At 41.9% G+C, this 16,340-nt stretch overlaps 1 protein-coding gene across 5 annotated transcripts in view; it reads left to right on the forward strand.

Annotated features, from left to right (window-relative positions):
* Positions 1-16,340, forward strand: part of KIT (KIT proto-oncogene, receptor tyrosine kinase) — an 83,431-nt gene that overhangs the window by 47,375 nt on the left and 19,716 nt on the right. For all 5 annotated transcript variants that reach the window (XM_041726464.1, XM_041726468.1, XM_041726466.1 and 2 more), the window contains exons 6-7: positions 1,608-1,797; positions 4,719-4,834. In XM_041726464.1, coding sequence (XP_041582398.1) covers positions 1,608-1,797; positions 4,719-4,834 — 306 coding nt within the window. The remainder of the gene's footprint in view (positions 1-1,607; positions 1,798-4,718; positions 4,835-16,340) is intronic.

Genomic DNA, 16,340 nt, shown 5'->3' on the forward strand with positions numbered 1-16,340 from the left:
ATAATATAATATGCCAAAAATAATGAGTAATTTTAAATTTTATAATTCTTAAATTTGGGGAAAGAAATGGAAGAATAAAATGTGAAAACCCTTCTACTAATGTGATATAACTGTTTTTAAGATTTGGTGAATTGCTTATATTTTTAAACGCAGCAGGGTTTCAGTTACACATAGGATGTCACTCTCTCTCTCTAACTGAAAGTAGAGAATCTAGGGAATTTGCTACTGTAAGAAGAGGCCAGCCTTGGCTTCTCATGAACCTGTACTCCGATCTGGGCTCTGCCTTTGGGTAGCTAACCATTTAGTTTTCCAGGACTGGATATTTTTCATGTATAAATTAGGAGTTCTAAGTGTTCTCTTTCAGTATTGTTATACAATTATATATTTGCCATAATTATTAATTAGAGTGTATGCTAAACTGCATAGGGCAGTTCTTGGCACATAGTAAACATTCCATAAATGGTGGCCATAAAACTAATATGGGCAATAATTTTTTCCAAACTCTTTCTTATATTATTATTATTTAACCATTTCTAAGGGCTGCTTGAGAAACCAGTTCTCTGATTATGTCCAGGGTAGATAGCTGTTCCTTTAGTCTGTAGTTATCCACTAAAAAGGGATCTCAAATGGGAATTACAGGGTTAAATGGGAGAATAGCTAATTATAGAAAATCTATATTGCTAAATGCTTTCTGAAAGAGTTGTGCCAATTTACAGTGTGTAATTCGGCGTGCTACTTTTACCACACTTGCAAAATTATTGAGTTTCTTTCAAATTAGTTTTCCTATTTTTCCACAGGATGGATATACTTTATTTTTTAGCAGCTTTATTGAAGTTTTGCTATTTTTAATAAGTGAAGAGTGACGCCTTATTTTAAGTACTAGTTTAAATATTTTCCATCTATATTTTCATGTTCTTTTTCTTATTACCTTACTTTTACTATATAGACATTTAAAAAAGCTTATATATTCAGATTCTTGGGATTTTTATGATTTTATGATTCTTTTTCTTCCGTGGTTCCTAAAAAGCCTAGAAAACTGCCCTTCCCCCTCTCCACCTAGAAGTTTGATAGGAGTTAATTCTGTTTAGTTAAAAATACGGTAGGGTTATTAAGGTGCTGTCCTTCATTTCATCTGTGATACATGATGTGATGAGAAGATGGATGTTTATTTTTCTTCAAATACTAAATGGTGTTCTTTCAACATCTTCATTGACCATTAGGATCTCTTCTTCATCTTGATTTTGGACACCTTCATATCATCACATTTATATTGAGTCTGGGTATGACTATTTAGTCCAAAGGTTTTTTGACCTAAGAAGCATCAGGACCAGTCATTCTAGAAGACTTTTAACAAGATGGTGCTAGATCTTTAAGAGAGTTGCTTGAGAGACAGGTGGGAGAATGAACATTTCAGGGCTGTCCTTTCTCACTTTATGATGGTGATTCTACAAGAGCAGAAAGACCCAAAAAAGGTACAATGGCAAGTCAAAATATTCTTAATACCTGACCCCAGTCCGCTGTCCTTATAACCAAAGGTGAAGCTGTGTTTTCTGTTGTGTGGTTGTGAAATCACATAGTTTCTCCCTGTTTTATTCTGTTATAACTAGATAAAGGATTCATTAATATCTTCCCCATGATGAGTACTACAATATTTGTAAATGATGGAGAGAATGTGGATCTGATTGTTGAATATGAGGCATATCCCAAACCGGAGCACCAGCAGTGGATCTATATGAACAGAACCTTCACTGATAAATGGGAAGATTATCCCAAGTCTGACAATGAAAGTAATATCAGGTAAGAGAAGAGCCTTGCACTGGGGATTAGACATTTCCCCCCACTTCCCTTGGCGTACCAGATCCTATTTTTGTGGCCCATAAGTGTGTGAGAGGACACCTGGCATAGGAGGAAGTGTGGGGCTCCTTCCTGAGTCCTCAGGCCAGTGTTTCCTTTTGTGTCGTGTTTAAAACCCGCGCAAAAAGTCTGTGCATCAGTTTTCACATTTCTGATATGGAGGATGATTGAAAGCAGGGAATGGCACATTCTCGGGACACATTAAATTATTTTTCAGAGGAAAGAGGAAAGTGAGTGCTTTGAAACCTTTTTAAAAATACTGTCAGGGGCACCTGGGTGGCTCAGTGGGTTAAGCATCTGCCTTTGGCTCAGGTCGTGAGATCCAGCCTTGCGTTGGGCTCCCTGCTCAATGGGGAGTCTGCTTCTCCCTCTCCCTCTCCTCCTCCCCCTGCTTGTGTGCGCGCTCTCTCTCTCTCTCTCTCTCTCTCAAATGAATAAATAAAAATCTTTAAATAAATATAATCTTTAAAAATAAAAAATGAGAACTGTCAGAAAAAGAGAGGTGCCTGTGTCATTAAGCCTCTAACTCTTGATTTCTGCACAGCTCATTATCTCAGGGTCGTGGGATCAAGCCTGGAGTTGGGCTCCCGGCTCAGTGAGGAGTCTGCTTCTCTCCTTCTCTCTCCCTCTGCTCCTTCCCACTCTGGCCCCACAGCTTGCATGTCCTCTCTCTCTGTCTCAAATAAATAAATAGATATGTCCTCTCTCTCTGTCTCAAATAAATACATAAATACATAAATAAGTAAATAAATAAAACAACCAACTAAATGAAAACTAAGCCTCATTCATTCAGTAGCTTTGGTCCAGGCAGTGAACTCCACTCCAAGTTCTATGACATCACACCTCTCTCTCTCTCTCTCTCTCTTTTTTTTTTTTAAGGATTTAATTTATTTGAGAGAGAAAGAGCAAGCGCACACAGCGAGGAGCCTAGGGAAACTTTAGCAGTCTCCTCCCTGAGCTCAGAGCCCATGCGGGGTTCAGTTCCACGACCCTGAGATCATGACCTGAGCCAAAACTAAGAGTTGGATGCTTAACTGACTGAGCCACCCACGTGCCCCCACATCTCTTATTTGATCCTCAAGACATTTCTAACAAAAAACAGTAGCAATCATAAAATAGTAAAAAATAAAATGAAAATAGTAAGTAAAAATAAAATTAATAAAAATAATAAAAATTACAAAGCAAAAGCATAAAAGTAGCTTACTTTATGTAGGCTGCAGGTGCTCTTGCCTGCCCTGCACTGTTCTCAGTACCTTCCATATATTAAGTCAATAATTTCAGTCCTCACAAACCCCATGGACAGGCACTTTTATTCTTGTCATTTCTGAGAAGAGGAAACTGAGACACAAATGAGTCTTGATGTAACTTGACCAAGGTCAAATGGCTAACAGAAGTGGATGCCTTCATAGACTTTTTTTTTTTTTTTCCCCCAGTGAAGAGCTATGGGCTGTTGTAGGAATATGGGTGAGAGATGAGGCTGTCCTGGGTCAAGGTGCAGGGGCTGGAGGGAGGAGGATGGATTCGGGAGATATCCAGGCTACCTCTTTAGTAAGACTCAGCGATTGAGGGGATAGGAGAGAGAGGTAGGAGCTGAAGATACCCCTTCAGATTCTGTATTTATCAGCTACGTTGGATGGTGAGAGGTGATGTCTTTCAAGGAGGAGGGGGAAGGGTTGGGAGGGCAAAGACCATGAGTTTTTGGGGTTGGTTGAATTTGAGAATGTCCATGGGCTCTTGAGTGTGGACATTCAGGTAGGAAGTATCAAGGGCAGGTTCCCTAGACAGAGCCTGAGACAGGGATTCTGGGTCAAGAGCTTCATTAAGGGAGAGGGAGAGCAGGACAGGAAGGGTAAAGGAGGAAAGAAAGGATGGATGGGTGATTGGCAGGCTGATCTCAGGGGCGCTCTCCAGAGCTTTTGTCCCTCCCCACGGGCAGTCACTCATCAGCCCTAGACCTAGAGAGGCAGTCAGTGTCCAAAAGGGGCGAAGTGTCCAAGGGCAAGACTTGGGAGGATGTCGCAGGTGTGAATCATTATAAGCTGTACCCACGAGGCAGGGAGATGCAGGCATGCAAATAGCTCTGTAGAGGAGGCGAAGGACCAAGAACTCTGAACCAGAGGTAAAGATTTGAAAGCTGTGAGCAAACAGCAAGGAGTTCATTGTGAGAGTGGATCGCTCGGGGGCGTGTGCATTGTGAGAGGAGATGAAAGTCTGAAGAGGCCACTGTGTATGTCTGGGCGGTTGTGTATGTTGCTCACACGGGTCAAGGGCTGCCCAGGGCGCTCCACCCACACCAGTGCCCATGTGGGGAACTCCCTTGGCAGGCCTGTGGGCTCAGTCTACACAGCCGGATCTAGTATCATCCCGGTAGGAAAACAGAAGCTTGAATAGCACATACTGGAAAGGATGCCAGGAAGAAGTAGTGGGGGTGAAAGGAGAAATGGGAGATTATGATCTTTGCAAGAAGGAAGGTGAGGGTCCTCCATGTGGGCACCTGCTCGTCTGGGGGTCCTGCCAGGGGCACGGCGTTATAGGGCAGCAGGGCGGGTGAGTTCAGGACACCGGGGAAGGATTATGGGCAGATGGGGACCTGGGCATGAGGACAGCCAGGAGGCCAAAGAGGCTGCGGCCTCCACGAGGCCACGAAAGCCTCTCCCCACTCAGCCATTGGGCCCAAATTCAATACATGCCTATAGGTTTGTATCTGTTAACATGGATCCTGTTAATACTGAGTGAAGTGCTAAGTCTGGTTCTTCCTCCCACAGGCGTGTGTTTCCAGAGAGAAACTGTGGACAAGATGCTCACCCGAGGCAGCCCGTTCACGAGTGCTTGATTTCTTTTCTTTTCTATTTTATCTTTTGTAGATATGTGAGTGAACTTCATCTAACCAGATTAAAAGGGAACGAAGGAGGCACTTACACATTTCAAGTGTCCAATTCCGATGTCAATTCTTCGGTGACATTTAATGTTTATGTGAACAGTGAGTAAAACGAACGGTCCCTTATCTTTTTATTTTTTATTATTTTAAGTTGTGGCTCGTGCTTGGAACAGCTGCAGCACTGAGCTCGTTGTGTACTATGTAAATAATGTTTCATGATAATTTTGACCTTAACAAAGACCCTGTGGTTTGGTGGTTGGAAGAATGTGTACGAAAACCAATTCCTTGCCCTACATTTCACTGACCACGCGACCTTGCAGAGGTCACTCGGATTCCGGGTGCTGCCGTTGAAGCAAACAGAGGAGCCAGAGAAGTTAAAAATAACCGTCATGTGAGGGGGGGGGGAAATGTATTATTATTGATTGTTGAAATGGGGAGCCAGAGGTTGAATAGGACCTGGATTATGGTGTTAGTTGGGCAAGAGATGCTATCAGGCTCCGTCATGATTTCTCTGTTAGAGCGCTTTCTCTTTCAGGGTTGTGTTATTATTTGTGTTGAGATTGTTCTCTCACTAAGACGAATGCAGTATCGATCCAGCTCAACGAGACCCTCCTGCAAAGCACGTGGGGACTGTGGGAGAGGGAGCAGGTGGTTTGGGCGGGAGGATGGCTTTGGGTGTGGGAACCTGAACACTTGAGTCCTGCCCTGCTGTGGCCCCTGCAGCATCTCAGAGAAATGGCTTTGCACAGAGGTTGAGGCCAAGGGAGCATGCTCGCCAGCTGGGGGGCTTCTGCTCCGTGCAGGGCACCCTCCTGGCTCTCCTCTAGGGCCCATCTGCACATCCAGGGAAGGACAGCAAGTGTCTGATGCACCACACCAGCCAGGGGACCAGGGGACCAGGGGATGGGAGGCCTCCACAGACACAGAATTCCAGGGGAGTGGTCAACAACAGGACCACCATTGGGATTAGCCATCCTGGGTGTGTGTTGGGAGGTGGGGGATTAGGAGACAATCTGGAACATTCCCTAGGGGATAGCTTAGTAACTGTGCTGAGTGCTTCATGTGTGTGTGTGTGTGTTGGGGTGCAGGAGGGGCTGTGGGAACAAAGGAGGGGTGCCAGTTTCTTGTCCTCAAAGAGCTGACCTTCTGTGAAGTCATTTTACAAGTTACTTCGTTGGTGCTGCAGCTCAGCCGTACGGGGTAGGGGTAGCATGATCCAGCTGCAAATGAAGACAGAAAAGTGATACTCAAGGCTTTGGATTCCTAATCTGGAGTCTTTTAACTCCATCCTCATTTCCAAGAACAAGAGGCTCTTATCTGTGGAGCTAAATAAATTTCTTAACTATAGACCTTGTCAGGATCCTTAAAATCACATCTGTGGAGCTAGACAAATTCCTTTTTTTTTTTTTTAAGATTTATTTATTTATTTATTTATTTATTTATTTATTTATTTATTTATGATAGACATAGAGAGAGAGGGGCAGAGATACAGGCAGAGGGAGAAGCAGGTTCCATGCAGGGAGCCCAATGTGGGACTCGATCCTGGGATTCCAGGATCACACCCTAGGCCTAAGGCAGGTGCTAAACCGCTGAGCCACCCAGGGATCCCCCGCCAGACGAATTTCTTAACTACAGACCTTGTCAGGATCCTTAACGTGCCAGGAGGAGGCTGTGGGATGGGGTATACAGCTCAAACTTGTTTGACCACAGAATTTACCCTTTTTTTTTTTTTGAGGGAATCATACTCATTAACGTCTCCCTTCCTCAGAACAGTGTTGATTATATGGTATCTCATTGGCCTGCATTTCAAATAGCTCTAGATTAATTCAGATGTTAATCAGAGGAGCTTAGCATATCGCACATGGGCAAAATTACCTGCTTCTGAAAAATCTCAATATTCAAGTAACTTAAGAGACGATTACAGGTAAATCAGTATTCTTATGAGCCGAATATGCATATTATCCACCCAAAACTGGATTTTTGGGTGCTCTAGTGCAGTGCTTCTCAAACTGTCTATGGGAAAGGACCTTTTTTTTTTTTTAATTTTCCAAATTATTCGGGATCAATCCTTGCTACAAAATATGGTAAGAACCTATCACTAGGAAAGTGAATTGAATAAGAATAGAGATGTATGCAAAACCCAATTTTAATTTTTTTTTTTTAAGGAGATTCCATAGATAGAAAACCGACTGTCAGGATGCTCCTGCTAAGTGCTTCTTGTCAGCTGCACCTCACGTCTTTGCGGACCAGTAACAGCAGATCATGGCCATGGCCTACTCCACAGGCCTCACTTCAGCCCTACTTGGGAGTGGGGAATTTTATAAAACTCCGTGCCATTTGCATCTGTCTTTCCCTGGCTTCAAGGTCAAGGAGGCTGTGGGTCACTGACCTTACAAAGATGTCTCTGAAGTCCCATTTTTCTGGTGACAAAATTGCTGCCATTTTACTTACCAGGCTCATTTGCCATCCTGCACGATTGGTGTTAGTCACCTCTGCTGGTGAACTCCTGCCTCTTTGAAACTAGATAGGGAACCACATTAAGCTTCCCAAATGATTTTTTTTTTTTTTTGGAGGGGGCGGATTCCCTGTTGGGGCAGGACTTTGTTTATTCAGGGGCCCAGGTCTCAGATGCCCACCCAGCATCAACTGATGAACAGCTGCTCCATGGCACTGGGCACACAGATAAGGGTGGTTTAGTGTCTCCCCACTTAGGTGAAGTTTTTCAGGAAGTCTTTCGTTGCTGTCAGTTTGTTCTAAACCCTTAACCGACAAAAGGCATTTCTTTCATTTACCTAACACATTGGATTTCTTGAGCTCCACATGCTTTGACAGAGGTGGTATTTTTGTGTGAAACTTAAAAAACATCTACTTCTTGTGAAGTGTGTCCAATCGCTCTTTACAGATAATGTTAGCTAATCACTTTGTCGATTTTTTTTAATTGGATAAGGTTTCTAATGTTACACTTTAAAATCAAAAGCTAAAAATAGTTTTGAAATTTAAAATCGGAGCGGTTGTGTCCGTTTTGACATAACATTTCAGCTGAGCCAAGTAGATCCACTGTGTGATTTGTTCTGTAAATAAGCTTAGCCCCAAGGAGGGAAGGAATTCTGCTGTGCAAAAATTAGAATTGATAAAAATCAGAATAATAAATGCATAATATTAGTGCAGAAATTCAGTGACTTTTCCTCAGTGACATTGCTGCATAATTGCTTAATAGATTCAACTGGGAGAAATGCTTATGAAAATCCCCGATTTTGAATGGTTAAATGTTTGATCGTTGAAAAATTCATTTGTTTTAAAAACTCCACATGTAGATTTGAGTACATTGAGCATGTGCGTGTACGTGTGTATTGCGTGTGTGTGTGTGTGTGTGTGTGTTTTAATTGCTTATGTGGGAGGCTTTAAAAAATACCATGTTCTATCAGTTTGTGTTAGAGAAAAATGTGTAGCATATTAAACTTGATAATGTTTTAGGTCTGTTTTTAACTCCCCTAACCAAGCTATGATTTACATGGGTCTGTTAGTTGGCTCCATGGCATTAAAGGTGGTGTATAAAGGGCAAGAGCTATATGACATGTTTGCTATTTTTGAGCAGAACTCCCAGTGGAAACTGATGGGAGTTTTTTGGTTTTTTGTTTTTTTTGTTTTGTTTTGTTTTATTTTGGTTTGGTTTGGTTTAGAGAGAATGAGAGAGAGAGTGTGTGGGGTTGAGGTCGGGACCAGAGTGAGAGGGAGAAAGAGAACCTTAAGCAGACTCCACACCCAGCACAGAGCCTGAAGGGGGGCTCCAATCTCATGACCCTGGGACTGTGATCTGAGCCAAAATCAAGAGTAGGACTCTTAGCCAACTGAGCCACCCAGGTGTCCCCCCACCCCATTTTTTTTTGGCTGGGGGGAAGGTGGGGCGGAGTTTTTATTAAAAAAAACAAACAACAAAAGCATTGAATTTGCATTACTATAATCACCCTTGCCCTACTTTTGAAGATGTATATAGAAATCAGGTTCTGGGACTCCTGGGTGGCTCAGTGGTTGAGCGTCTGCCTTTGGCTCAGGGTGTGATCCCGGAGTCCTGGGATCGAGTCCTACATTGGGCTCCCCACAGGGAGCCTGCTTCTCCCTCTGCTTGTGTCTCTGCCTCTATCTCTGTGTGTCTCTCATGAATAAATAAAATCTTTTAAAAAATTGAATTAAAAAAAAAAAAAGAACTCAGGTTCTTAGTTCCAAAAAGAAGTGTGAGGGGCACCTGGATGGCTCAGTTGGTCAAGCATCTGCTTTTGGCTCAGATCATCATCTTGCGGTCCTGGGATCCAGCTCCGCGTCGGGCTCTCCGCTCAGTGACCAATCTGCTCCTCCCTCTCCCTCTTCATCTCCCTCTGTGGTCTCTCTCGCTCTCTCTCAAATAAATACACAAAATCTTTTTTTATTTTTAAGTTTGAGATCTTTGGTAAAATTGGCCATTTGTTTCCTTTGCAGATCAAAATTGGGAGGAAAGAGTTCTAAAATCTATAGAGCTACCCAAACGTGCTTTCTTGTTTTAAAAAATATATTTAGCAGGATCCCTGGGTGGCACAGTGGTTTAGCGCCTGCCTTTGGCCCAGGGCGTGATCCTGGAGACCCGGGATCGAGTCCCACGTCGGGCTCCCGGTGCATGGAGCCTGCTTCTCCCTCTGCCTGTGTCTCTGTCTCTCTCTCTCTCAGTGTGTGCCTATCATAAATAAATAAAAATTAAAAAATATATATATTTAGCTACAATGACATAATAAAAGTGCTTTCCTAATAGGACCTACTCTTTCTAAAATTCTTAGAGGTATTAGAAAAACCGACACCACCAAGGTTCTATATGTAGCCTATGATACTTGGTTAGAAACCTATGGTCTCTTTGTTTGCAATAAATGTCACACAATTGAGGTTTTTACTAGATCTAGGACAAATAAAAAGCCAAATGCACATTTAACTCTAAGTGATCCACTGTCTCTTTTCCCTCCCCACCCAATATTTCTTGATTAAATCTCAAACGTTGCAGTGGACTTAAATGTTAGTAGTGTACATATTCAATGAGTTTATTTTGACATATAATTTCAAATGCCCCATGTGAATCCTGAAGTAACCTACATGATGGTGGAAAGTATGATTAATATGATAAAACAATTGTTTTTTCACAACTGTGGAATGATTTTTTTTCCCTGTGGAATGATTTTAAGAAGATCTAATAAACTTATAATTTTATCAATTGTACCCCAATAAAGCTGGGAAAAATAAGATTTTAAAGTGTATACATGATTTTGATATATGTAAACATTTTGAAAAAACTGCCCCCCCCCACACACACACATCAAGTGAATTAACACATCAGCTTACGTGTTAATGTTTACCCTTCTTGTTTTTGATTTTCTGGGGTTTTGGGGGGGCAGGGTGCTTGTTTTGTTTTTTGGTGAGAACATTTAAGCTCTACTTTCTTACCAAATTCCGATTATGTAATACAGAGTTATCAACTATATAGTCACCATGTAATTCATTAGAGGCCTAGACCTTACTTGTCTTACACCTGTTTGTACTCCTTTAATGCCTCTCCCCATTCCTCCCATCCCTTAGGCCTTGACAACCACTTTTCTACTCTTTTTCAATGAACTTGATTTTTTTTTAAAGACTCCATCTAAGTGATACCATGCAGTATTTGTCTTTCTCTATCTGGCTTATTACATGGAACATAATACCCTCTAGGTTTATCCAACCTAATTTGTTGTCGCAAATGGCAGGATTTCCTTCTTTTTCAGGCTGAACAATAATCCAGTGTCTGTGTGTATCACATTTTCTTATATCCACTCATCCATCGAAGGAAATTTAGGTTGTTTCCATACCTTGGCTAGTGTAAGTAATACCGCAGTGACCATGGGAGTACAGATCTCTCTTCAAGGTAATAGTTTTGTTTCATTAGGATATGTATCAAGAAGTGGGACTTGCTGGATCTTTTGGTAGTTGTGTTTTTAATTTCTCGGGGGGAACCTCCATGCTCTTTTCCGCAGTGGCACCAGTCTGCATTCCCACCAACAGTGCACAAGGGTTCCCTTTTCTCTGTGCCCTTGTCAACGTTTGTTATTTCTTATCTTTTTGGTAATACACGTGCTAACGGTGTGGGTGATCACCTCATTTTGGTTTTTTTGATTCACCCATAGTCTTAAAATGCCTCTTGAACACATTATCAGGTAACCTTTCCAAGATCAGCTTTGTGAATCTAAAATTTGGGGTAAATGGTATCGAGGGGCCATAAGTAGATCTCTGGCCATTCTTAAAGGTCTGCCCTTTAATCACAAACCTCGCCAGGTGAGTCAGAGTATTGTGGTACTGGGGGGGGGGCTCAGGGGGTGGTCACAGAAAGGGAGGGAGGACAAGCATATAGAGAGAACTCAGGGGCTTGCCCTTCACCATCGGGCTTATGTGGAACACATGTCCTGTTAAGCTAGATCGGCTATCCAAAATGACTGCAGAAGTACACCAAATTAACTTTCAAAGTCACCGACTCTACTTCATTTACGGCAGTGTTAACAGTGGGTTGAAACGATTTAAGGAAATGCTAAATAATGCATTATTTCTAAATCACCGTATCATGTAATTAACATCCTGTCTGGTATGAGCAATTATTTATAGATCATACAGCGTGCCCGTATCAGTCAAAGTAATAAATCATCCAGAGTGAGGTCTCTTGATGAGAAAGTTTCTCTTTGACCACGTTTGCAAAATCTGGGCTGCCTTTTATGTAGATTTGGTCATAGTTCAATGTGTCCTCCTAGGGAGAAGCCGCTCTGAAGGGGAGCACCCCGCAGACAAAGTGGCACATTTGCCAAAGGTGAGGGCAGGTGTGTCAAGTCAGCCACATAAGTAGATGGCTTAGACCCCCTGGCCAGCCAGCCCTCTGAGTCACCCACCTGGCTGGAAGTCCTCAGGGACCTTCACCCAGGGTTAAATGGTAATGTGGGCTGGCCTTCAAGGATTGCTCAGTTTAGGGGCTTTGGGTCTGTGTCTTTCATGATCCCTGTGAGATGAGAACAGAGTTACTAGAACTTTCCCTCTTTGGGAGGAAGAAATGTTTTCTACCATCTGTCTCCCTTTTTTTCAGGGCTGATAGGACCTTTCAAACATTTGGGTGTCCAAACCATTCTTGCATTAGAGGCTAAACATTTTAATAAGGCCTATGACTAACACACTTGACCATTGAGTTTTGCTTAAGAGGTTTTGCTTTTTAGTGTTTTTTTTCCCCCTATTAGGTGGATTCTATTAAATCTACTCTAATATTAAATTATTGGAATTCTTTTTTTTTTTTTTTTTTTTGAGAGAGAGAGAGCACATGAGCAGTGGGGAGAGGCAGAGGGAGAGAGAGAGAGAGAGAGAGAGAGAGAATGCCCCAAACAGGCTCCACACCCAGCCCAGTGTGGAGCCCCACCCGGGGCCTGATCCCACGACCCCAAGATCATGACCAGAGACGAAATCAAGAGTCGGACACTCAACCGACTGAGCCGCCCAAGTGCCCCCAAATGACTGGAATTCTTAAACATTAAATAAAACCAGTGCTGAATAGAACTCCTTTCTGATTGATTTACTCGCTTTTGAAAATTTGCTGTAAGGCTATCACAGTAACCAGAAATGTAGCTTGGTTAGTGCAAACATATGTATACATAAAACAGTTTTAAATTAAAACAGTTTTTTCTTATTGTAAAAATGTCACACAAAGGATAGTAAAAGCTGGAAAATGTAAATAAGCAAAAACAAGAAGCACATTTTAATTGTGCCTCTTAAAGTTGGTTTACATTTTATATTGTTGCTTAATATATCCCTTATTGTATATGTTCTTTGTGAACATTTTTTGTTAACTTTTTTTTTTTTTTTACAAAACTGAGGTCCTAATGCTTCATGAGCTTGTGTTTTGGTACTGAATAATGAATGCATTGCGTACACCTTTCCATGACATGAGATACCTGTCTGCAACCTCATTTTGGTATCCTGTTGCATGGATAGTGCATCATTTTTTTTTTAACCCACATCTGGTGCAGTTTTGAGACATTGTATAGTATGGGATGGGTCACAAATGATTGACTGGGGTTTTAAAGAAACCCATCAAATGCTTATTTAAGGTTTATAATTATCTTGTTTAATCTCAAATGAGTGACCTAGCTTAAGTGCCTGGCAGTAAATAAGGTTATCATCTGTCATTATCTTTCATGCTCGCCCATGTCTTAAACATATGTCACAGAAGATTTCACTCTCCTGGCTTTTGGGGCAGTTCTAAATTAAGGAATAATTTTCAGGTCTTCTTAGTATGGTTGCTAGTCTATGTAAAAGTAGTCTCTTGTCTTTTTATATTAATCTTTTTATAGGTAGCGCATGTTCATTTGTGATACCTGACAGCGTCTGAGCTCTGTTTTTCAGATTCTGTTACTGAATTTGAAATGAGTTTTTGTTGTTAAATGCTTTGGAGTTATGAGTGTTGTTTTGATGTGACACTTTAATATCTCCTTCTCATAATGAAGATCTCTCTGTCTGCAAGAATTGCTGTAGACATTTGAGTTGAAAGAAAAAAGGGATATCACTGCAACCTACCTTTAAAGTCTACTTTGATTCTCTTATGTGCTGAAAAAATTTAGGAAATGTATTAGTATTCTTTTTCCTTTGTGTATCATGAGAAAGTTGGTCGGGTGGGGTGTATTGCTAATTTGGAGGATCTAGTTAAAGGCCGAAACTGAGAACAGGAAACCCGTCTAGATCGTTGGGCCCTTTGTTGGTGTGGTCTGGCCATCATTTCGTGCTTATGGTAGAAAAGCAGGAGAAACAGGTTTAAGTTATATGACTGTGTCAGCGTCTGCTAGGAATGGACCCTGAATTGGGGCATAATTTTCTAAAGACGGTGTGAGTACTCTTCCCTCGTGTTAGTGGAACTTCGACTCTGTGGAAGTTCCCTTGCTATCTGAGCCCATATATGTTTTTACATCAGATTAGCTCCCTTCATTTATACGTGGATCCAGGCTCACCTATAATTTAGTGTAAATTTAAATTAACCCGAGAATAGGTGCATGATTTTTCCATGGGTTTTATGGCAATAACCCTTGCCTTCCACTTTTGAATTATGTTGGAAATGAATTCACTGCTTTTACTGAATAGAGAAATAGCACTTATGTCACATGCCAGTCCTCCACGTGTGTGTCTACACATGCCCTCTGCGTGTCTGGGTCACATGGCGGTGGTGCCCTGTAAATCGAGCATCGTGATTCTGGCTGGGCAAGGCTTTGTGCAGTTAGTTGTATCACTTTTTAAATTTTTTTTAACTTAATCTCAGGACTAGGAGATCTTTACTGGCTGTTTAGAACAGATGTTGGCAAACTGTAGTCCTAGGGCCGGAGTCAGCCTGCAGCCTCTTTTCAAAGGGCCCATAAACTAAGATTTTTGGTCGAATGGTTGAAAAAAATCAGAAGATTTTGTGAGACGTGAAGATAAAATTCAAATGTCAGTGTCCATAAGTAAAGTTTATTGGAACACAGCTGTGCACATGGCTTTGCATGTCTGGCTACATTTGTGGTACAGTGGCACAGTTGAGTATTTGCAAGAGAGACCCTAAGGCCCACACAGCCGAAATTGTTTACCACCTCAGTCTTTACCATAAAAGTTAGCTTACTCCTAGTTTAGAATGTCACTGTGTTAGGAGGGTGATTTTTTTTTTTTAATAGTAAAAACTCTGTTAAAGACAGCTGGATACAGGCAACTATAATTGAAGTTTTGTTTCATTTGTTAAACAAACTTCTATCAAAGTGCCCATATGCCAGTTTCTAACAATCTTTTTTTTTTTTTAATTTTTATTTTTTAAGAGAAGGGGAGAGAGGGATGGGGAAGGGCAGAGGGGGAGAGAGAGAGAGAGAGAGAGAATCTTAAGTAGGCTCTTTGCCGAGCATGGAGCCTGAATCCATTCAGCGGGGCTAAATCTCAGGATATCTATTCCAGTTTTATTTTGTTTTTGTTTTTTAAGTATAGCCTTATATAAGTGAAAGTTAATCTGAAATTTTTTGTAGTCCTTTTTTAGCTGATTTAAGTTCCTTTTTCATAGCAGTGTTATGGCAGGAATGTAGATTTGACCCAGGCCCAAATAGGGCCAAATTGCTGGAAAGCATTGCTGTGTGGCCATTAAAACTACAGCAGACCCACAATCGTAAAAACAAAATGCATCCTTATGATCCCTCTTCATTTAGTCTTTTATTGCTTGTGGAGGCTTCAGTCTATGTTCTTTGCTGGTTATAGAGTGTGGGCAAATGTGGTTTATTAGCAGGAACTGGTCGAGGTGCTCAGGGGCAAGAGGGGAGCTCAACTCAGAAATGCTTCCCCATCAATGACTCGTGCATCTCCTCCCACCCCACCCCAGCTCTTATTATCTGTGCTGTGTCTTAAAAATTTGTTTTGTTCTTGCCTCCCGTCTGGACCTGATGGTGGTGAGAAGGAGTATTTTTTCAAGATCACATATCTTTGGGGTAAATCAGCAAATGGTTAGGGTTTTTAATTGCACGAGCCATAAATTCTCAGTAGAGTCGTAAGCACTCTGAAATCAGCCTACAAGTTGATCAGTGTTGTTGCAGACGCTGGAATGACCCAGGCCCACAACGCTTTGAAAGGAGAAAAGGCTATTTTCTTAATCTCTGCAGGAAATACATAACTCATGCACCTCTTAGGCTTATCCAAACCTCCAACCTGGGAGGAATTAGGGAATGTGTCATTTGGTATACTGCTGATTGCCGAATATCTCAGAAACCACAGCTCAGATTTAACCTGGAGAATTGCAGTTATGTGTCTTTAAAAGCAAAATGCATATTTAATGCCTTACACAGTGCATTGAGGCACTTACAAAATGCAGATGAGCCCAGATTTTCATTTTTAGGAATCAGATTTATACCTAGCTCATTCTTTATGCATTAAACATTTTCGTAGTGCAACTTGCCATGTAGAGCTGAAACTGTACTCATGTAATTTAGCCTTTTCAAAATGAGGTCTGTCATCACCAATGTTAGGGACACGACTGGGATTAGGGTGAGGCGCCTGGGGTGTAGAATTTAAGGAAGAGCTCACTCGAGGTGCCAGCCCTGTATTTGCAAGACCTTGAGGAGGGTGAGTGCCTTCTTAAATTCCACACCTGATGTGCTTCTCTTGCCTCACCCTCATCCTACCCCCAGTCAGGATCTTTTTTGTAGGTCCACTAAAAAGGTGCATTGCTGGGTCAGATCCTTGGCTTACTGAATCTCTGGCTTGGGGGTAGGGGTAGGGGGCAGAAATGTCTATTTTTTTAGTTTTTATTTTCCTAATACTTCGAACACACATTAATGGTTAGAGACCTTCTGGGCTTGGTTGGCCAGGCTAAGGACCAACAGGACAAAGCTGCTCTGCTAGCCTCGGGTTACAACCGGCCTGAGACGGTAGCTTAAAAGTCTGCCCAATTAACCAGCACATGGGAACAAGTAGGCCAGCCGGACTGCACCACTTGCCAGCCCTGGCCGTTGTGTAACTGCCACCAGGTGTCACGCTGGAAGGCTTGGATCTTGAACACTTGTAGCCAGAGCTGAATGTAATTGATTATGTAATT

Source organism: Vulpes lagopus, chromosome 12 (assembly GCF_018345385.1).
Source record: "Vulpes lagopus strain Blue_001 chromosome 12, ASM1834538v1, whole genome shotgun sequence".
In the NCBI taxonomy this organism is placed as follows: Eukaryota; Metazoa; Chordata; class Mammalia; order Carnivora; family Canidae; genus Vulpes; species Vulpes lagopus.